General features: G+C 45.1%; 1 protein-coding gene across 4 annotated transcripts in view; it reads left to right on the forward strand.

Annotated features, from left to right (window-relative positions):
• Positions 1-23,863, forward strand: part of washc4 (WASH complex subunit 4) — a 180,805-nt gene that overhangs the window by 32,307 nt on the left and 124,635 nt on the right. For 3 of the 4 annotated variants that reach the window (XM_038810878.1, XM_038810877.1, XM_038810880.1), the window contains exons 6-9: positions 6,992-7,059; positions 19,017-19,099; positions 20,265-20,307; positions 22,536-22,639. In XM_038810878.1, coding sequence (XP_038666806.1) covers positions 6,992-7,059; positions 19,017-19,099; positions 20,265-20,307; positions 22,536-22,639 — 298 coding nt within the window. The remainder of the gene's footprint in view (positions 1-6,991; positions 7,060-19,016; positions 19,100-20,264; positions 20,308-22,535; positions 22,640-23,863) is intronic. The other variant, XM_038810879.1, reaches the window with a different exon arrangement.

A 23,863-nucleotide genomic window follows, 5' to 3' on the forward strand; every position in this document is an offset into this window, starting at 1 on the left:
CAGGGGTGTCAATTTTTGGGGTTTCGGAAGACCCGGGAGTCTTGGGGGAGATAGAGGCCGATGTTTTGGCCTTTGCTTCCCTGATAGCCCGGCGATGAATACTATTGGCGTGGAGGGAGACTCAAAGCCCCCGAAGACTGAGTTGTCGCTTGCGGACATGTCGAGCTTCCTGGGTATGGAAAAAATTAAGTTCGCCTTGAGGGGATCTGTACAGGGGTTCGCCCGGAGGTGGCAACCATTTATTGACTTCTTTGCGGGAGAGTGAGCGTCAGCAGGGGGGGTGGGGGGGGGGGGGGGGGGGGGGGGGGGTGAGTAGAGTAGGAGGGATAAAATGGCAGGTAGTACCGGTGGGAGAGGAGCGGGCTTGTGCAGTATGTTACGATTGAAGTATTGAATGTATGTGGATGTTTGCACATTTTTGCCTTTTTTTGCTTTCTTTCTGTTGATGTCTGTAACTGTTTACAAAGCCAAAAACTACCTCAATAAAATTGTTTATTAAAAAAAATAATAATCTTTTACTGTCACAAGTATGAAGTTACTGTAAAAAGCCCCTAGTCGCCACATTCCGGTGCTCCAGGGAAGCCGGTACGGGAATTGAACCCGCGCTGCTGATCTTGTTCTGCATTACAAACCAGCTGTCTAGCCCACTGAGCTAAACCGGCCCATCATTGTGAACTCCTTCACTTTGGCAGGAAGAATAAAAAAGCAATATATTATTTAAATTGAGAAAGATTGTAGAACTAAGTTATACAGAGAGATGTGTGTGTCCAGGTATATGAATCTCAAAATTAGATTACAGCAGCTAATTAGGAAGACAAATTGAATGTTGGCATGTATTGTAAGAAGAATGGAATATAAAAGTAGTTTCAGTTCAGCTGCACACAACCTTCCTTGGTGGGACCACAACTGAAGTACTGTGTATAGTTATTAGAAAAAAAAACTTCTTTAGCAGTATTTCAGTAAAGGTTCACTTGACTATTAATAAAAGCAAATTACTGCCTTTGCTGGAATCTGAAACCAAAGAGAAAATGCTGGAAAATCTCAGCTGGTATGGCAGCATCTCTAGGGAGAGAAAAGAGCTAACGTTTCGAGTCCAGCTGACCCTTTGTCAAAGCTATAAGACAGAGAAAGTGGGAAATATTTATACTGTGGAGTGAGAATGAAAGATGAGTCATAGCCACAGAAGCCCACGTAAACGGTATGCTAATATCCGGGCAGCACGGTAGCATTGGGGATAGCACCAGGGTCCCAGGTTCGATTCCGGCTTGGGTCACTGCCTGTGTGGAGTCTGCACATCCTCCCCGTGTGTGCGTGGGTTTCCTCCGGGTGCTCTGGTTTCCTCCCACTGTCCAAAGATGTGCAGGTTAGGTGGATTGGCCATGATAAATTGCTCTTAGTGTCCAAAATTGCCCTTAGTGTTGGATGGGGTTACTGGGTTCTGGGGATTGGGTGGAGGTGTTGACCTTGGGTAGGGTGCTCTTTCTAAGAGCAGGTGCAGACTCGATGGGTCGAATGGCCTCCTTCTGCACTGTAAATTCTATAATAGCCACAGTAACCACGGGGAAAGAGTGCGAATGGCAGTCTCCAGAGAGGACAAAAGATGTGGAAGGTCAAACAGCAGGGAAACTAACATCAGAGGGTAAATTGTGACAGATGTTGATGTGGTGGGAGGGGAAGGGGGAAGCAAAGGGGTGAAAGGGTAACAGAAGGTGGATAAGATGGGGGTGATTAAATATATATAAAGAAAGACCAGAGAGAAAGAAATGGTAAAAGACAGTTAAAACGAAATGGGATAAAAACAAATGGGTCGAGGTGGGGTAGATACATTTTTTAAATATTTAACCCCCCTCCCCATCTTATCCACCTTTCCTTTCCCCTCTTTGCTTCCCCATTCCCCTCCTCCACATCTACATCTGTCACAATTTACCCTCTAGAAAATAGAACAGTACAGCACAGAACAGGCCCTTCGGCCCTCAATGTTGTGCCGAGCCATGATCACCCTACTCAAACCCACGTATCCACCCTATACCCGTAACCCAACAACCTCCCCCTTAACCCTACTTTTTTTTATTAGGACACTACGGGAAATTTAGCATGGCCAATCCACCTAACCCGCACATCTTTGGACTGTGGGAGGAAACCGGAGCACCCGGAGGAAACCCACGCACACAGGGGGAGGACGTGCAGACTCCACACAGACAGTGACCCAGCCGGGAATCGAACCTGGGACCCTGGAGCTGTGAAGCATTTATGCTAACCACCATGCTACCCTGCTGCCCCAGGCCTCTGATGTTAGTTTCTCTGCTGCTTGGCCGTTCACACCTATTGTTCTCTGGGGACTGCCATTAACACTCTTTCCCCATGGTTTCTGTGACTGTTAGCACCCTGTTTCCCTGGGTTTCTGTGGCTATGACTCATCTTTCATTCTCACTCCACAGTATACATATTTCCCACTTTATCTGCCTTGTAGCTTTGACAAAGGGTCATCTGGACTAGAAATGTTAGCTCTTTTCTCTCCTTACAGATGCTGCCAGACCTGCTGAGATTTTCCAGAGGGATTTGGATAGTTTGAGTGAATGGGGTAGGGTCTGGCAGATGGAATACAATGTTGACAAATGTGAGGTTATCCATTTTGGTTGGAATAACAGCAGAAGGGATTATTATTCAAATGATAAAATATTAAAACTTGCTGCTGTGAAGAAGGATCTGAGTGCCCTCGTGCATGAGTCGCAAAACGTTGGTTTACGGTGCAACAGGTGATAAAGAAGGCAAATGGAATTTTGTCCTTCATTGCTAGAGGGATGGAGTTTAAGACTAGGGAGGTTATGTTGCAATTGTATAAGGTGTTAGTGAGGCCACACCTGCAGTACTGTGTTCAGTTTTGGTCTCCTTGCCTGAGAAAGGACGTACTGGCGCTGGAGGGTGTGCAGAGGAGATTCACTAGGTTAATCCCAGAGTTGAGGGGGTTGGATTAAGAGGCGAGGTTGAGTAAACTGGACCTGTACTCTTTGGAATTTAGAAGGATGCGGGGGGGGGGGGGGGGGGGGGGGGGGGATCTATAGAAACATAAAAATTATGAAGGGAATAGATAGGATAGATGCGGGCAGTTGTTTCCACTGGCGGGTGAAAGCAGAACGAGCCTCAAATAAGGGATGTAGATTTAGGACCGAGTTTAAGAGGAACCTCTTACCCAAAGGGTTGTGAATTATGGAATTCCTTGCCGAGTGGAAGCAGTTGAGGCTCCTTCATTGAATGTTTTCAAGATAAAGATAGATAGTTTTTTGAAGAAATCAGGGGTATGGTGTTCACGACGGGAAAGTGGAGCCGAGTCCACAAAAGATCAGCCATGATCTCATTGAATGGCAGAGCAGGCTCGAAGGGCTAGATGGCCCACTCTTGCTCCTAGTTTTTATGTTCTTATGTTTTCTTTGGTTTCACTTGACTTATTTCTGCGATGATGGGCATTTTCTATAAAGAAGGGTTGAACTCTATATGTTCCAGTTTAGAAGAATAAGAGCAGATCTTATTGAAACATATAAGGTGCTGAGGAGACTTAATGGTGGGTTCCCGGAGGCTATTTCCTCTCTGGGAATGACATCGTTTAAGAATAAGGGGGCTACCTTTTAGGCAGCGATGAGAGATATTTTCCTTTCAGTTGTTGGTCTGTGAAATTGTCTTCTCAAGAACTAGAGCATCTTCCTGCGAAAGGACATGCAAAATTTGCAAGAATGGCTAAACCTGTGAGAAATGTAAAAGTGTTGTCGATTGGAGAGAAGGTGAAGTTAATACAACAAGTGGAGACTCTGGTGAACAGCAGACATTACAAAGGAGTGCATGTGTGGTGGGGGGGTGGGCACTTATAAAAGACAAGGCAAAAGATCTTGGAACTGTTAGACAAGCTGGGATTCTCTCCAGCAAGAAGAGGGTGGGGGTGGCTGCCTATCTTAACATTGCAGGAGCTTTGCTGACATGGTTTGAGGCGGCCTGAATAGCAAATGTTCCCATCTCTGAGCCCATTTCTGCAGAAAAAGGGAGTAGTTTTGACTGGGCCACATGGAGTTCACCTGCAGCGACAGAAGGCTGGCCCGATTCAAGATTAAACAGAGCAGGGGAGTGTCTTCCTACAGTAAGCAGTGAGGATGCAGTGGTTGCGGCAGCAATGATAGATTAATGGCTCCAAATCTTGCCCATGTCTTGAATAGGAACTAGCCCAAACTCCATCAGGAACCTCTGCCGCTCCCGCAACAGCCCTGCTCCCGGTGCCTCCGAGTATCTCCTATCCACCCTCAAACTCTCGTCCATCCGTCTTGCCCTCTCCTCCCTCTCTGGTTTCTATGCACCCGATTGATATAAATTTCCCCGACTACCGCCTTGAGTGCCTCCCACAGCGTGGCGGCCGTGACCTCTCCCGTATAATTTAGCTCCACATATCCCTGAATGGCAGCCCACACCAACTCGCATACCCCCTCATCCACCAACCACCCCACATCCAGTCTCCGCAGTGCCCCCCCGCCCCCCTCCCCCAAATTAGCACTATAAGCGGCCTCCGCTCCTTCGCCACTGCCAACACCCTCGACGATGTAATTGAACTTGCAGTGCAGAAGGAGGCCATTCGGTCCATTGAATCTGTACCAGCCCTTGGAAAGCCCATACCTCCACCCTATCCCCGTAACCCCAGTTGACCTTTTTGGACACTAAGGGCAATTTAGCTTGGCCAATGCACCTAACCTGCACATCTTTGGACTGTGGGAGGAAACCAGAGCACCCGGAGGAAACCCACGCAGACACGGGGAGAACGTAGAGACTCCGCACAGGCAGTGACCCGACCCAAGCCAAGAATCGAACCTGGGACCCTGGAGCTGTTAAGCAACTGTGCTAACCACTGTGCTACTGTGGCACCCTTGGGACTCGACCAGTCCAAGCTCAAATCTATGACCGTATTAAAATGCCTCCCCCATCAACCGATGCGAGTTAAAGTCAGGAATTCTCCATAACACCCATCTCTCTCTCCCTCTCTCTCTCTCTCTCTCTCCCTCCCTCCCTCCCTCCCTCCCTCCCTCCCTCCCTCCCTCCCCTCCCTCCCTCTCTCTCTCTCTCTCTCTCTCTCTCTCTCTCTCTCTCTCTCTCTCTTCCCCCCCCCCCCCCCCCCCCCCCCCCCCCCCCCCCCCCCCCCCCTTCCTCTTCCTCTCTGTTTATTGGGTTTAGCCAAGGTCCTCGGGTATTTTAAAATAACATCTAATTTCACTTGTGTTGTGACTCTGGGTCAAGTGGGCTGGAGTTGATTGCGCACTTGCCCAGGGGGTCGTAACACTATCCAATCAATCCCTTGATGTCCTGAGAGATCTAAAATCTATAAATATCAATCTTGAATATGCTCAACAGTGGAGCCCACGTAATTCTGAGGTCGACAATGCTAAAGCATTCCCAACCTTCTGAGTGATTAAATTTTTGCTCATCTCAGTACTCAATGATCAAACCCCTGTTCTCGATTCCCTAACCTGGGAAACAGGTTGGGTGTCTGTCTTGTCGAGCCCTTTCAGATCTTGCATTTTTCAATGAGACTACCCCGCATTCTTCCAATATAAGCGTGTACAAGTAGAATTTACCCAGCCTCTCAAGATAGGACTGCCCTCCCACCCCAGGAACTAATCTAATGAACCTTCGCTATGTTGTCTCCAAGGCAATTATCTTACTCAGTAAGGAGATGTAAATTGTGCTGAGTGCTTCAAGCATAGTCTCAAGCCTAAAAATAGTTGCAAGACTTCCTTCTCCTTTTACTTCAATCATCTTGCAGTAAAGGCAAATGTGCTTGCTGCACCTGCCTGTTTTTGTTCCCTGTAACTTTGTTTTCCTGCATCAGTATACTCCAGTCTCTCTGGACAGTAAGTTTCACGTCGTTTAGAAAAATGTTGGTTTTCTTTCCTAATTACCAAAGTAAATAACCTCACAGTTCCCTGTGTTATATTCTATCTGTGACCTTTTGTTATGAAGAGTCATACAGACTCAAAATATTGGACTGGATTCTCCGCACCCTGACGCCAAACTCGCGGCCGGCACTGGGGCGGAGAATCTATATCCCCGCATGGAATCGGGACTGGCGCTGGTTCCCTGATTCTCCGGGTCCAAAAGTGGCGTACTTGGAGAGTCTGTATGACTCTTCATATTTACAGGCTGACACTGTGCTGAATGTTTCTAGAGGTTCACAACATAGTCTCTGTAAATACAAGCTAGTAAGTGTATGAAGACTCAGGTCTAAATATTGTCCTTCACCTAGCTTTCTGAATTAGAACATGAATTAGTAAACAGAGAGGGAGGGAGACAGGCAAGGACAAAGGGACAATGAGAGATATAAAGAGGCTGGATATCCCCTACCTGCAGCCATTGCTGGAAGCCCGCCCCACGTCACCGGCCGAAGTCCTGACGGCATGGACCACTCATGGTCCTGCCAGTCGGAATACCAGCGTGGCGGCTGTGCCCCCTAGTCGAGGGAGGACGGGGCGGGCCTCATATGGGCCCAGGGTATTTTTGGGCAGGCGGTCCGGACCGGGCGTGCGGCCGATCGGGGCACTAGGTTTGAGTCCGCCATGGAGCACGGCACGGTCGCTGGAGGCCACTGCGTGCGCATGCGCCGCCTCTGGCCTGGAAGTGCCGGGGCCCGTATCTGCAGCAAAAGCTGTTAGTTTTACGATGGTTCACTGCTAGGAATATGCGCCCCTATCATGCCAATTTTTCTGACGTGAAAGGCCACAGTTTTTACGACGGTGTGGAGGCATAGTCCCAAAAACAGAGAATCCAGACCGTTAACTCTGTTTTTCTCTTCACAGATCCTGCCAAACCTGCTGAATTTTTCCAGCATTTTCTGTTTACACTCTTGTATGTATGAACTTGGATGATCCCAATTATTGCCCATCACCTGAATACAGAGACGTCTGCCTCTCTCCCACCTTGCCCTGCAACTGGAAGGGTCCAGTAACCTTGTTTTCTGTTCTAGTTACAGAATCGAGTATCGTGGAAGGAGAGGCTCAGATCCAGATGGGCAGGTTTATTTCTTTTTTACAGGTATGCTCCCTCGTATTTGTTTGTCGGAGTTTGATTTTTCAGAAAAAATATTTTTATTCAGGGCATTTTCAATATGTGCAAAACACAGGAAACCTTCATCTTTATGTACTTGCCGCAATACACAAAACCCATCCATCCCCTTTAACACCACATGCCCCACATCGTGGTACACATCGATACCAACGACATAGGTAAGAGAAAGGACGGGGATTTAAAACAGGAATTTAGGAAGCGAGGGTGGAAGCTGAGAGCTAGGACAAACCATGTTGTCATCTCTGGCTTTTAGCACGGTGCCACGTGCTAGCGAGTTGAGGAACAGGGAGAGAGTGCAGATAAACACGTGAGTGCAGGGATGGTGTAGGAGGGAGGGTTTCAGTTACGTGGATAATTGGAGCACATTCTGGGGAAGGTGGGACCTGTACAAACAGGACGGTTTGCACCTGAACCAAAGGGGCACCAATATCCTGGGAGGGAACTTTGCTACGGCTCTTCGGGGGGGGGTTTAAACTAATTTGTCAAAGGGATGGGAAAACGAGCTGTAGTCCAGAAGCCAGTGTTGAGAGTAGTGAGGTACTGAGGAGGGAATCAAGGTCGCAGGAGTGTACCAGCAGACAGAAAGGTGGGTTGAAGTGTGTCTACTGCAAGGAGCATCCAGAATAAGGATGGTAAACTTGGAACGTGGATTGGTACTTGGGACTACGATGTTGTGGGCAGTTTGAAGGGGATCTGCCTATTGAGGTAATATGGGCTGAAGTTAGAAATAGGAAAGGAGTGGTCACGTTGTTAGGAGTTTTCTATAGGCCCCCAAATAGTAATAGAGATGGTGGGGAAGAAATTGAAAAACAGATTATGGATAGTTGTGGAGGTCTCAGGGTAGTTGTCATGGGTGACTTTAATTTTCCAAATATTGATTGGAACCTCTATAGGTCGAACAGTTCGGATGGGGCAGTTTTTGTACAGTGTGTGCAGGAAGGTTTCCTGACACAATACGTGGATAGGCCGACAAGAGGTGGGGCCACATTGGATTTGGTACTGGGTAATGAACAGGGCCAAGTGTTAGATTTGTTTGTGGGAGAGCACTTTGGAGATAGTGACCACAATTCAGTGTCTTTCACTATTGCAATGGAGAGGGATAGGGCCAGGTTTATAATTGGGGGAGGGGTAATTATGATGCGATTTGGCAAGAATTAGGGAGCATAAGATGGGAACAGAAACTGTCAGGGAAAGGCACAAATGAAAAGTGGAGCTTGTACAAGGAACAAATACTGCGTGTTCTTGATAGGTATGTCCCTGTCAGGCAGGAAGGAAATGGCCGTGTGAGGGAACCATGGTTCACAAAAGAGGTTGAATGTCTTGTCAAGAGGAAAACGGAAGCGTATGTAAGGATGAGAAAACAAGGTTCAGTTGGGTCGCCTGAGGGTAGCAAGGTAGCAAGGAATGAGCTAAAAAAAGGTCTTAGGAGAGCTAGGAGGGGGCATGAGAAGTTCATGGCGGGTTGGATCAAGGAAAACCCCCAGGCTTTTTACTCTCATGTGAGAAATAAAAGAACGACCAGGGTGAGGTTAGGGCCGGTCAAAGGACAGTAGTGGGAACTTTTGTATGGAGTCAGAAGAAATAGGAAAGGCGTTGAATGAATACTTTTCTTCAGTGTTCACCAAGGAGAGGGGCCATGTTTTTGTGGATGAGAGTGTGATACAGGCAGGTAGGCTGGAGGAGGTAGATGTTCTGAGGGAGGATGTATTAGCAATTTTGAAAAACCTTAGGGTCGACAAGTCCCCTGGGCCAGATGGGATCTATCCTAGGATTCTTTGGGAGGCAAGGGATGAGATTGCAGAGCCTTTGGCTTTGATCTTTGGGTCCTCACTGTCCACTGGGAAAGTGCCAGAGGACTGGAGAGTGGCGAATGTTGCTCCTCTGTTCAAGAAAGGGAATAAGAATGACCCTGGTAATTATAGGCCAGTTAGTTTTACTTTGGTGGTCGGTAAGTTAACGGAAAAGGTCCGGAAGGATAGGATTTATGACCATTTGGAAGATGCAGCTTAATCCGGGATAGTCAACACGGATTTGTGAAGGGTAAGTCTTGCCTCACAAATTTGATTGAATTCTTTGAGGAGGTAACTAAGTGTGTTGATGGAGGTAGAGCAGTTGATGTCGTATACATGGATTTTAGTAAGGCATTTGATAAGGTTCCCCATGGTCAGCTCATGAAGAAAGTAAGGAGGTGTGGGATAGAGGGAAATTTAGCCAATTGGATAAGTAACTGGCTAAAATTTTCAGACTGGTGACCAGTTACTAGCGGTGTACCGCAGGGATCCGTGCTGGGTCCTCTGCTATTAGTGATTTTTATCAATGACTTGGAGGAGGGGGCCGAAGGGTGGGTCAGTAAATTTGCTGATGACACCAAGATTGGTGTAGTGGATGAGGTGGAGGACTGTTGTCGGCTGCAAGGATGCAGCCATATGAAGAGGTATTAGTACGGGTGACCAATAGCTTGTTCAAAGAATCATATTTATAGGAGGCTGCAAAGAGGCATTGATAGGATGCAGAGCTGGGCCGAAAAATGGCAGATGAAATTTAACCCTGATAAGCGCAAGGTGATTCATTTTGGTAGGAAAAATTTGAATGCGGATTACAGGGTCAACGGCAGGGTTCTGAGGAATTTGTAGGAGCAGAGAGATCTTGGGGTTCATGTCCACAGATCTCTGAAGGGTGGCACCCAAGTGGATAGAGCCGTGAAGAAGACCTATAGTGTGCTAGCCTTTATTAACATGGGGCTTAAGTTTAAGAACCATGGGGTTATGCTGCAACTGTACATGACCCTGGTGAGATCACATTTGGAGTATTAGGTGCAGTTCTGGTCACCTCACTATAGGAAGGATGTGGAAGCATTGGAAAGGGTGCAAAGGAGATTTACCTGGTTTGGAGGATAGGTCTTATGAGGAAAGGTTTTTTTTTTGGTTTTTTTATAAATTTAGAGTACCCAATTATTATTTTTTCCAATTAAGGGGCAATTTAGCGTGGCCAATCCACCTTTGGGTGCACATCTTTGGGTTGTGGGGGTGAAACCCACGCAAACATGGGGAGAACGTGCAAACTCCACACAGACAGTGACCCAGGGCCGGGATTCGAACCTGGGTCCTCAGCGCCGTAGGCAGCAATGCTAACCACTGTGCCACCGTGCTGCCTTTATGAGGAAAGGTTGAGGAACCTATGCTTTTGTCTTTGGAGCGGAGGAGGATGAGAGGCGACTTAATAGAGGTTTATGAGATGATGAGGGGGATAGATAGAGTGGATGTTCAGAGACTCTTTCCTCAGGTGGATGTAGCTGTTACAAGGCGGCATAACTATAAGGTTCAGGGTGGGAGATATAGGAGGGATGTCCGAGGTAGGTTCTTTACTCAGAGAGTGGTTAGGGTGTGGAATGGACTGTCTGCTGTGATAGTGGAGTCGGACACTTTAGGAACTTTCAAGCGGTTATTGGATAGGCACATGGAGCACACCAGAATGACAGGGAGTGGGATAGCTTGATCTTGGTTTCGGACAAGGCTCGACATAACATCGCGGACCGAAGGGCCTGTTCTATGTTCGATGTTTATTATACTGTTATGGGCCAGGGTTTAGAGAACCCCAAAGTGTATCATGGAGTTCACCTGACCCACAACTTTTACTAGATTGTGGTATGGTGAGCACATGGCCCACACTACAGGTGTGGTGCAGCAGAAATTTAGAAGTAATTTTTAAAGCAAAACAATGTTTATTCTATGAACTCAGTTAACCTTAAAACATACAGTGAACATTTTAACAACCATCAATTCAATTACACGCCCCAAAGAATCCAATACTATAAATAATCCTTAAACTTTCCTTTTAACATCCATGAGACAAAAATAATTTTTACAGAAGTACCTCAGGTTTAAATTCTCTACTGAGAGCAGTTATCACTCTGAATTCACCAAATGATCTAGAGATAGTCTTTCGATGGCAGAGAGATCGAAATTACACATTCTTTGGCTGGCTTCAGCTCCAACACTAAAACAAAACCAAAAAACATAGACACACCCGAGCGCTTCCTCAAAAGCGAAATTAACAAGCAGAGCCAGAGTTCAGCTCCACCCACACTCTGACATCACTGCAGCCACTTGAGCAGACAAACATTTCTTAAAGTGACATTCCCATGACAATACTTATAAAACAACGATAACCCTGAACACAGCACTTGCTCACCCCCCCCAACTGATGTCTACCACTCCTTAAAGAAGGTGATGAACAATCTCCACTTCAACGGTGGCATGGTAGCACAGTTGCTTCACAGCTCCCGGGTCCCAGGTTTGTTTCCCAGCTTGGGTCACGGTCTGTGTGGAGTCTGCACGGCCTCCCCGTGTCTGCATGGGTTTCTTCCGAGTGCTTTGATTTCCTCTCAGTCTAAAGATGTTCCGGCTAGGTGGATTGGCCATGTTAAAATTGACCTGTAGGTTAGGTGGGCTTACGGGGATATTGTGGGGAATGGGTTGAGGTTAGGGTGCTCTTTCTGAGGGTCGGTGCAGACTCGATGGTCCGAAAGGCCTCCTTCTGCATCGTATGGATTCTGTGTTTCTATGAATTACTTTAAAAATCTCTGTGCCTAGAGTGTGGTGAGCGTGTGTGGCTCTCCTGTGTGGTATAACTTACTGGAATCTCGAGCGTCATTGATACATGTGTAACTCAATCACCTCTGGGATCGAATAAATTGCCTGTTATTCCTGCTATCCCTTTCTGTACTCTGTTACATTCTGTGTATGCCTTATCCTCAAAAAGCACTTCTGTCCTAGGAAGCTACACTGATGCATCCTGAGGAACTCTGCTGAGCCCTAATTATGGAATACAATCTCCTGATAACTGAGCATAAAAATAAACCTAACCCAGCATGTATTGGAAAAATTACAAGCTGTATGTATTTAGAATAGTGTTTGTTTAGGATTATCTCTCAGACATCCTCTCCACATCCACCCTATCAATACACCTTGAGATCTTAAACATTTCAATCAAGTTGCCTCTTACCCTTCTAAACTCTATTGGATTCAAATCTAATCTTTCCAACCTTTCTTCAGAAGACAACTGCCCATTCCTGGTGTTAGACAGTAAAATTCTCTGAACTGCTTCTAACATTTTTCCCAAAATAAGTATACCAATACTGTACACAATACTCCAGGAGTGGTCTCACTACTGGCCTGAACAAGTGAAACATAACCGTCTTACTTCTGTAATCAATTCCCCTCACGATAATTGATAAACATTCTATTAATTTTCCTGCATGCTAGCTTAAATCGTTGGTAAGATTCAGTTAGCAACCAATAATGTTTTGTTAAAAGTACACGGAGTTAAGGGAATAAAACCACAGATTTCATGAGTTTTGGACAAACAAAAATAAACTTTACTATACAAAGTCAGAAAGATATAACAATTTCCAATATCTATCCTATATTCTGACCTAATAGGCAAACTGTGGTCGAACCCAACACTGCACAAATAACTACTTGTGGAGTTTGTGACTGACGAATACAGAAACATTAAGCCATCCATCTCCAAGTTATTTTCTTGCCCGTGATATAACGAATGAGATGAGATTGTGATTGGTTCAATGCAGACTGATGTTCCAAATATTCCGATTTTCCATGGTTTAAAAAAAATGTAGCCAATTGAAAAGATGATTTAAAAGTAAATTCAGCTCCCTGACAGCCGCCTTCATAGTTTCTGCTTGGAATCCATCAGACAGATAATTGTTTCCCGACAGATTCTAGAATCCACCACTTCATGCTTCATGTAGACATTTCCAATTCTCTGGCTGCCTTGGACACCCCTGCAGCATTGTCCCCTGGCCTGCATTGCCCCGATCTCAGATCACCGCATCTACCTATCATTCACATCCTTGCACACACCCTCCTATTTACTGGCTGACCTTCATTTCTCTGTCTGTTAGCAGCAGTGCAATAGAAAATAGAAGCAGGAGGCCATTCGGCCCTTTAGATATCATAGAATTTACAGTGCAGAAGGAGGCCATTCGGCCCATCGAGTCTGCACCGGCTTTTGGAAAGAGCACCCTACCCAAGGTCAACACCTCCACCTTATCCCCATAACCCAGTAACCCCACCCAACACTAAGGGCAATTTTGGACACTAAGGGCAATTTATCAAGGCCAATCCACCTAACTTGCACATCTTTGGACTGTGGGAGGAAACCGGAGCACCCGGAGGAAACCCACGCACACACGGGGAGGATGTGCAGACTCCACACAGACAGTGACCCAAACCGGAATTGAACCTGGGACCCTGGAGCTGTGAAGTGTTAAGTAATAGGGTAAGAGACATTGCAATTAGTTGTCTCATTTATGTTAAGTGTTCAATGATTGTCTCATTTATGTTGAGTGTTCAATGATTGACACTGATATGTAAAGGGGCTTCAGGTGGACTCTGCAGCTTGTGATGATCTGTAGAGTTCTGTGAGAGTGAGTTTGAACCATTAAAGGTGTGTTGGTGAAAAAAGAGGTGAACTTTTGCCTCTTCATACCACAGCATCTAGTACATGTTAACAAAGCAATTGTGCTATCCACAAGGCTATTGTGCTGCCCTTTGAGTCTGCTTTGCCAATCATTATGATCATGGCTGATCATCAAGTTCAATACCTTGATTTCCCACCCCTCCCCCTTTAGCCCCAAGAGCTATTTGGAATTCTTTCTTGAAATTACACAACGTTTGATAAGGTTCCCCACGGTCGGCTATTGCAGAAAATACGGAGGCTGGGGATTGAGGGTGATTTAGAGATGTGGATCAGAATTTGGCTAGTTGAAAGAAGACAGAGAGTGGTAGTTGATGGGAAATGTTCAGAATGGAGTTCAGTTACGAGTGGCGTACCACAAGGATCTGTTCTGGGGCCGTTGCTGTTTGTCATTTTTATAAATGACCTAGAGGAGGGCACAGAAGGATGGGTGAGTAAATTTGCAGACGACACTAAAGTCGGTGGAGTTGTAGACAGTGCGGAAGGATGTTGCAGGTTACAGAGGGACATAGATAAGCTGCAGAGCTGGGCTGAGAGGTGGCAAATGGAGTTTAATGTGGAGAAGTGTGAGGTGATTCACTTTGGAAAGAATAACAGGAATGCGGAATATTTGGCTAATGGTAAAATTCTTGGTAGTGTGGATGAGCAGAGGGATCTCGGTGTCCATGTACATAGATCCCTGAAAGTTGCCACCCAGGTTGATAGGGTTGTGAAGAAGGCCTATGGTGTGTTGGCCTTTATTGGTAGAGGGATTGAGTTCCGGAGCCATGAGGTCATGATGCAGCTGTACCAAACTCTGGTACGGCCGCATTTGGAGTATTGCGTACAGTTCTGGTCGCCTCATTATAGGAAGGACGTGGAAGCTTTGGAACGGGTGCAGAGGAGATTTACCAGGATGTTGCCTGGTATGGAGGGAAAATCTTATGAGGAAAGGCTGATGGACTTGAGGTTGTTTTCGTTAGAGAGAAGAAGGTTGAGAGGTGACTTAATAGAGGCATACAAAATGATCAGAGGGTTAGATAGGGTGGACAGCGAGAGCCTTCTCCCGCGGATGGAGGTGGCTAGCACGAGGGGACATAGCCTTAAATTGAGGGGTAATAGATATAGGACAGAGGTCAGAGGTGGGTTTTTTACGCAAAGAGTGGTGAGGCCGTGGAATGCCCTACCTGCAACAGTAGTGAACTCGCCAACATTGAGGGCATTTAAAAATTTATTGGATAAGCATATGGATGATAAGGGCATAGTGTAGGTTAGATGGCCTTTAGTTTTTTTTTTCCATGTCGGTGCAACATCGAGGGCCGAAGGGCCTGTACTGCGCTGTATCGTTCTATGTTCTATGTTCTATGTTCTATGTTTTGACCAGTGGTAGTGAATTCCACAGAGTCATCACTCTCTAGGAGAAGGAAGTTCTCTTCACCTCAGTCCTAAAACATTTACCCCTTAACCCAAACGTTTACCCCTTAACCTCAAACTATGACCCCGAGTTCTGGTCGCCCCTACCACCTGGAACATCCTTTTTGAATTCACGCTGTCTAATACTGTTAGAATTTTATATGTTTCTATGTCATTCTTCTAACCTCCAGTGAATATAATGCTAACCAATTTAGTGTCGTCTCATACGACAGTCCCGCTACTCCAGGAATCAGCCTGGTAAACCTTCACCATACTCCATCCAAAGCAAGAGCATTCTTCCCCAGATAAGGACCCAAACTGCATACAATCCTCCAGGTGTGGCCTCACCAATGTCCTATATAATTGCAGTAAAACATTCCTATTCCTATATTCAAATCCTCTGGCTATGAAGGCCAACACACCAGTTGCCTTCTTTACTGCTTGTTGTACCTGCATGCTTATGTTTAGCGACTGCTGCACAAAGACACCAAGATCTCGCTGAGTATCCACCTCTCAATTTACACCAATTCAAATAATTTGGCTTTCTATTTTTGCTACCGAAGCAGATAACCTCACATTTATCCACATTATATTGCATGTGAGTTCTCACTCTGCCTGTTCAAATTCTGCATCTCTCCATTCTCCTCACAGCTCGCCCTCATGCCCCACTTTGTATCATCTGCAAATTTGGAAATGTACCCTCATCCAAATCGATTAATATATAATGTGAACAGTTGGGGTCACAGCACAGATCCCTGTGGTACCCCAATGGTCACTGCCTCCCAATTGGAAAAAGATCCATTTATTCCAACGTTTTGCTTCCTGTCTGCTAACCAGCTTTCTATCCATCTTAGGACATTACCCACAATCTCATGAGCTTTAACTTTACATAGTAATCTGATATGGGAGACATTGTCGAAAGCCTTCTGAAAGTATAAGTAAACCATATCCATCAGTTCTCCCTGGTCAACTCTACTAGTTACATCTTCATAAATTTCTCGTAGATTTGTCAAGCAGATTTCCCTTTTGGAAATCCATGCTGGCTTTGACTGATTATACCACTGCTTTCCAAATGCTGTGCTATGAAATCCTTGATAATGGACGCTAGCAACTTCTCTCCTACCGATGTTAGGCTTACTGGTCTATAGTTCCCTGTTTTCTCTCTACCTCCCGTTTTGAATAGCGGGTATATATTAGCAACCCTCCAATCTGTAGGGACCATTGTAGAGTTCAAAGAACTTTGGAAAGTGACCACCAATAGATGTACCATTTCTAGTGCCACTTTAATAACTCTGGGATGAAGACTATCATGTCCTGGAGTCTGCCTTCAGTCCCATTAATTTTCCTCAAACCATTTTTTTACTAATACTAATTTCCTTTAGTTCCTCACTGAAACTTGTGCTTCTCAGAATTTCCAGTACATAATTCATGTCTTCCTTTGTGAAGACAGAAACAGAGTACGAATTTAGTTCCTCAAGCTATTTCTTTGTTCCCTGTTATGGATTCCCTCGTTTCTGACAGTAAGGAGCCCACATTAGTTTTTAATCAATCCTTTTCTCTTTACAAACCTATAGAAACAAAGTCAGTTTTATGCTCCTTGCTAGCTTACTTTCGTATTGTATTTTCTCTGGTTCGCCTTTCCTCCGGTCTATTGCTTTTTCTTGCTAATTTGTATGCTTCTTCTTTGAATCTAATACACTCTCTATTTTCCCTTTGTAAGTCATGATGTGTCCACAGTTCCCTTTCTACTCAGAGAACAAAGAAAAGTACAACGCAGGAATAAGCCCTTCGGCCCTCTAAGCCTGCGCGACCGTGCTGCCCATTCAACCTAAAACCTTCTACACTTCCTGGGTCCATATCCCCTCTATTCCCATCCTATTCATGTAATTGTCAAGACGCCACTTAAAAGTCACTATCGTAGCTACTTCCATCACCACCTCCGGCAGCAAGTTCCAGGCACCCACTACCCTCTGTTTTTAAAAAAAAAAAGGTTTCCTTGCACATTTTCCCTAAACTTTGCCCCTCGCACCTTAACCCTAGTAATTGACTCTTCCACCCTGGGGAGAAAGCTTCTGACTATCCACTCTGTCCATGCCCCTCATAATTTTGTAGACTTCTATAGGACTGAGTTTAGGAGGAACTTCTTCACCCAAAGGGTTGTGAATCTATGGAATTCCTTGCCCAGTGAAGCAGTTGAGGCTCCTTCATTAAATGTTTTTAAGGTAAAGATAGATAGTTTTTTGGATTAAGGGTTATGGTGTTCGGGCCGGAAAGTGGAGCTGAGTCCACAAAAGATCAGCCATGATCTCATTGAATGGTGGAGCAGGCTCGAGGGGCCAGATAGCCTACTCCTGCTCCTAGTTCTTATGTTCTTATAAGGTTGCCCCTCGATCTCCATCATTCCAGTGAGAACAAACCAAGTTTATTCAACCTCTCCTCATAGCTAATGCCCTCCATACCAGTCAACATCCTGGTAAACCTCTTCTGTACCCTCTCCAAAGCCTCCAGATCCTTCTGGTAGTGTGGTGACCAGAATTGAACACTATATTCCAAGTGTGGCCTAACTAAGGTTCCATACAGCTGCAGCGTGACTTGCCAATTTTTATACTCAATATCCCATCCAATGAAGGCAAGCATGCCATATACCTTCTTGACTACCTTCTCCACCTGCGTTTCCACTTTCCGTGACCTGTGGACCTCTACGCCCAGATCCCTCTGCCTGTCAATACTCTGAAGGGTTTTGCCATTGACTGTATATTTCCCACCTGTATTAGACTTTCCAAAATGCATTACTTCATATTTGTCCGGATTAAGCATCATCCGCTACCACCTCATCGCCCAAAGTTCCAACCAATCTAGATCCTGCTGCATCCTCAATTCCATCAAACTTTGTCACCTGCAAACTTAATAATGAGACCAGTTACATCTTCCTTCAAATCATTTATATAAGACTACATACAGCAAAGGCCCCAGCATTGATACTGGACAGAAACCCCAATATTTTCATTTTGTAAGAAAGGATACCTCACTTTAGGAGTGATTTCACGCAAAATGAGGATATGCTATATTAAAACAAACTTTATTACGAAAGCAGAACAAAAATATCTTTAACATCACACAAGAAAATAGTTTACAATTGCCCCTTAAACAATGCTAATCAATACAGTAGCACAGTAACCCTTAACCGCTATCTGTATTTCCACACAAACAACAGAACCCTCTCAGAACCCACTTTTAAATACAGTTACCAGACTCTGGAATGCCTGCTTTACAGAGATGTTTGGATACTCCATATTGAGAAAGGGAGATCTTTTGACATTGCTTTGAAGAAAGAGACTTGGCCCTGTCAGAACAATGCAGGATCACTAGCTGACATCTTCAGAAACTGTCGTCATTGTTTGACTTCTATGTCCCAACAGCATTAACTGGTCTGCTGCAAATTGCCTGGTACTCTAGTTCCTCCCATTAGTTACATCATCTTACGAAGCTGAAACACAAGGTCTCTAATTGAAAACTCCACAGGGAATCCTCTTAATATAAACAAAAATCCATTAGCCTAGTCATTTTCAATGCTTTAATTGCACCTCCAGCTCACAAAAAGTCTAACTGTCTTACAAACAAGGATTTTTAAAACACACTACTGCAGGAGTCATACACACACACACCAACCCAGGCTTTTAACCCTTACTGCACAAAATACACATAATAAAATATATCTGAAATTCCTACATTCATCTCACTCTTGGTTTTTTCAGCTATAACTTTGCTGAACAGAGTGTGAAATGTTAACCCACCCCCACAATCACAACTACTAATCAAGAGGAAAGCTGCTGTGGTTTCCTACACTGGCGAGGTCATAGCTAGAGGGCCGTCCTGGCTCAGGGGTCTAATATTTTGAGGGGTGGGGTGGGGTTTGGGGATCTCTGAGACGTAGCCAAGAAATAACCTTGAGACATGCGCTTTCTTGAAATTGTCACAAGCTTGAAAGAGGAGAATTTAAGAGAATCACCAAACACAATTGTTTCCACTTTTAGGAGTTATCTTGTTTTATTACAAGATGTTACGAAGTGGTGATGAATATTGTCCAACAGCTGGCTTCACTCTACACTAGCAATAAGTAAGTAAACTCTTCATTGTACCACTACATAAGATAATTTCAATGAGTGAAGAAAGAGGAAGCACTTTATTGCATTTTTAAAATGTTACCTACACTTTGTGATCAAGGTGAGAGATGTTGTTGCTGGGGAGTGGAACACGTTTCCATACTAGCACCCAATGTCATCCTCTAAATTTGAGGACAGGAGTTACACTCTGCCCCTACAGTGTATTTTAATTTCATTCCGAATGCACGCAAGCAGCAGTCCATTTTCCATATCAGCTACCCCGAGGTTTCTGAGCAGAAATGCTTGTCGTAGAGCCAAATCTCTGTCTTCTATAACCATGTATCCATCTAGCGAGCACACCCCGAATCCTATGTGATTTTAGTTTTTGTACCAGTCTGCCATGTGGGACCTTGTCAAACACCTTACTAAAGTCCATATAAACTACATCCACAGCCCTTCCCTCATCAATTTTCTTTGTCACCTCTTCAAAAAACTGAATCAAGTTGGTGAGACATGACCTTCTCTGTACAAAACCATGCTGCCTGTCACCAACTAGTCCATTATCCTCCAAATGTGCCAGTGTTGTATGTTTGTATTTAATTTTCAGTATCTGCCATTCGTTTTTATTGCAAAAAAACCTGAAACTGTTTCTCAGGATCCTCACTGGAGCAATGAGGATCCTTTTATCCATTTACCTCTGTTGGGGGGGGGGGGGGGCTTTGACTGGAGCTGCCTTCGATGGGTTGAATGGCCTCCTTCTGCACTGTAAATTCTATGATACTATGAGTTTGGGCTGAGTTGGAATTCTCTTTTTTGACTTTCTGTATTTTCTGTGCGGAATTCTTGCTTTTTTATTGTAGGAATAAATTATGTTCATAATTAATGCAAATTGTATTTAATGGTCCATAATAACCTATTTAGAATTTCATTCATGTGTTGTGGGTGTCACTGGCTGGGGCAGTATTTGTTCCCATCCATAATTGCGCTCGAACTGAGTGGCTTGCTAGGCCATTTCAGAGTGCAATAAAGAGTCAATCAGATTGATGTGGGTCTGTAGGCCACACTGGGTAAAGATGGAAGATTTCTTACCCTCAAGGCATTTCTCTAAAGTCTGGTGAGAAATGTACTATTTTTCCTAATCTCAGTCCTCAGTGTTATTAAAGTTTTCCTTTTCCTCAGAACTGCACCAAAAGTCATAGAAACGACTGGGGTTCATTTCCAGGTGAGTTGCGAGTTATAATGGAAATAGTTTCGGTTATCATTTGCTTTGATTATAGTTTGACATCATCTAATTTTTCAAGAAGTCACTCAACTTTTTTTGATTCATTCATGGAATGTGGATGTCACTGGCGAGGCCAGCATTTGTTGCCCGTTCCTAATACCCTCTGAAAAGTCAATGATCGCTTTCTCGAGTTGCTGAGGTGAATGAGTACTGTTGGGAAAAGAGTGCAGAACAATATAATTCCAATTTAGGATGGTGATAGGGTGTGACTTAGAACATACAGTGCAGAAGGAGGCTATTCGGCCCATCGAGTCTGCACTGACCCACTTAAACCCTCACTTCCACCCTATCCCCGTAACCCAATAACCCCTCCTAACCTTTTTGGACACGAAGGGCAATTCAGCATGGCCAATCCACCTAACCTGCACGTGTTTGGACTGTGGGAGGAAACTCCAGAGCACCCGGAGGAAATCAGCGCAGACCAGGGGAGAATGTGCAGACTCCGCACAGCCAGTGCAGAGACAGACTGTGACTTGGGAAGGGAATTTTCCCTTCATGCCCAGAGATCTACTTGTTGGTAGAAGTCACAGATTTGGAGGGTGCAATTGAAGGCGGTGAGGCAAGTTGCTTCAGTGCACCTTGTAAATGATGCACGCTGCTGCCAGTGTGCAGTGGTGGTGGATGGTGTGAAAATGCTTGTCGTGAAGCTGATCAAGGGGTCTGTTTTATCCAGGATGCTGTTGAGGCTCTTGAATGTTTTTGGAGCGGAATTCATTCAGGGAAGGGAACAGTATTCCATCACCCTCCTGACTTGTGCCATTTAGATGGTGGACAGGCTTTGGGAGTCAGGAGGCAAGTTAAATGCCACAATTCCCAACCTCTGGCATGCGCTCATAGCCACAGTTTACATGACTAGTCTAATTATGTTTCTGGTCAATCATAACCACGCAATTCCGCTCACCCAGGTGGTGAGGGATTCAGTGATGGTAATGTTATTAAACCACCTCATGGGGCGATGGTTAGATTCTCTCTTGTTGGAGGTGGTCATTGCCTGGCACTTGTGTGGTAGATTGTTACTTGCTGCTTATCAGCCTGAGCCTGAATATTTTTCTGGTCTTGTTGCATGTGGGCACGACTGCATATGGGCGGCACCGAAACACAGTGATTTGCACTGTTTCTTCACAGGATCCCTGGTTCGATTCCTGGCTTGGGTCACTGTGCGAAGTCCGCACGTTCTCCCCGTGTCTGCATTGGTTTCCTCCGGGTGCTTCATCCCACAAGTCACAAAAGACGTGCTGTTAGATAATTTGGACATTCTGAATTCTCCCTCTGTGTACCTGAACAGGTGCCGTAGTGTGGTGACTGGGGGATTTTCACAGTAACTTCATTGCAGTGTAAGCCTACTTGTGACAATAATAAAGATTATAATTATTAGTACACGAGGAGTTGTGAATGGTGCATTCATCAGCGATTGTCCCGCTTCTCATCTTATGCTGGAGGAAGGTCCCTGATAAAACTGCTGAAGATGTTTGGGCTAGGGCACTACCCTCTGAAGCTCCTATGTTCTGTGGCTGAGATGTTTAGCCTCCTACAACCGCAACAACAACCCTTGTGCTAGGTGTGACACCTACCAGCAGTGAGTTTTCCCCTTGATTGCCATTGAGTTCAATTTTACTCGGGCTGTTTGATGCCATATTCAGTCAGATGTTGCCTTGATGTCAATAGCAGTCACTTCCTCACCTCTGGAATTCACTCATTTTGTCCATGTTCGGACCAAGTCGACAATGAACGCTGGAGTGCCTTGTAGCCCTGTTGAAACCCAGATTGGTGAATATGTTGTTTGGTGAGTAAGGTCTCCATAGCCCAGGTGACCAGAGGCAGCTTTCCTCGTTCTGCATCACAAACCAGCTGTCGAGCCATCTGAGCTAAACCAGTCCATCTGCTTGGTGAGCTTGAGAGTACTGTGAACTAGATCCATCACTTTCCTAATGATTGAGAGTAGACTGATGTGGTAATTGGCTGGATTGAACTTATCCTGCTCTCTGTGGAAAGGACATACCAGGTCATTGGTTTGGAGGCTGGTGCTGTAGGTGTACTGGAGCAGCTTAATGGGGGCAAGGCTTTGAAAGGTGTGTAAAAAATTTAAATTGGTTGCCTTCTGTTTAAATGTGGAGATGGTATCTTTGTGTAGTAGCACTGTAACTGTGTATAAATGTATACTGTTTCAGATCGTATATGAGCACCTAGGAGAGCTGCTGGCTGTTCTCTTGGTTTTAGATGAAATAATCGCGAATCATGTTACCTTAAAGGACCACTGGATCACGTACAAAAGGTTAGAATGGGGAAATGTAAAACAAAACGCACATTATTTTTCTGGCTTATAAATCATTTAGCTCACTGGCAGATTATGTTCGTTCATTTGTCATGCCTCAGTATTAGGGCATGGTTTTGGTCTCATGGTGTAATTCTCATCGTGGATAACCTTTCAAGAGGGCAGATCCAGCAAGATGTCTCCACAGCAGAAAAACGCAAGAACAAGTCAGCAAGACCATTTAATAACAACTCGCTGACATTGGCATGATGCTGGGCTGTGATAGCTGGACCAATGTTCTCTCTTAAACTATGATCCAAGAATTGTTACAGCCACACACATGCTGCTGGTTAAATGAGGTTTGCCATAGAACCATAGACAAGTTATGGTGCAGAAAGAGGCCATTTTGCCCAAGACTAATGAATTAAGTTATAACCAGTCTTCCTAACTGTGGTTTATCTGGACAATGTTTGATTTACAGCACTGGGAAAAATAATTTAAAACAACTGGAAGCCCTCTTTAAACAATTACAGTCAGCAAATCTCATAATAAATGTTGCCTGGAGTGAGTGCAAAAGTGCGAGTAACTTACCTCAGGTATATCACAGGGCAAGGACAGGAGTTGCCAAGAACAGTGGAAATACAGGCTTTGGTGGAATTTCTTACTCCTGAATCTAAATGAGAAGTCTTGAGATTTTGGGGGAGATTTTCATAGAATTTACAGTGCAGAAGGAGGCTATTCGGCCCATCGGGTCTGCACCAGTTCCTGGAAAGAGCACCCTACCCAAGGTTAACACCTACACCCTATCCCCATAACCCAGTAACCCCACCCAACACTAAGGGCAATTTTTGACACTAAGGGCAATTTATCATGGCCAATCCACCTAACCTGCACATCTTTGGACTGTGGGAGGAAACCGGAGCACCCGGAGGAAACCCACGCACACACGGGGCGGATGTGCAGACTCCACACAGACAGTGACCCAAGCCGGAATCGAACCAGGGACCCTGGAGCTGTGAAGCGATTGTGCTATCCACAATGGCTACCGTGCTGCCCCACATGTGGCTTCCATTGCAAGTTTATGCCAAACTCCATGATGGCTGCTCCACTAACAGATTTATTGCAAAAAGAAGAGAGTGCCAGACAGCGCGCGAGAAGCTGAAGGCCTCATGAACCAGCGTTGGCTGCCCCGAACTTCACTAAATCCTTCAAGGTAGCAATCAATGCGAATTACTTGGGGTGGAT

This window comes from Scyliorhinus canicula, chromosome 11 (genome assembly GCF_902713615.1).
Source record: "Scyliorhinus canicula chromosome 11, sScyCan1.1, whole genome shotgun sequence".
NCBI classification, from domain to species: domain Eukaryota; kingdom Metazoa; phylum Chordata; class Chondrichthyes; order Carcharhiniformes; family Scyliorhinidae; genus Scyliorhinus; species Scyliorhinus canicula.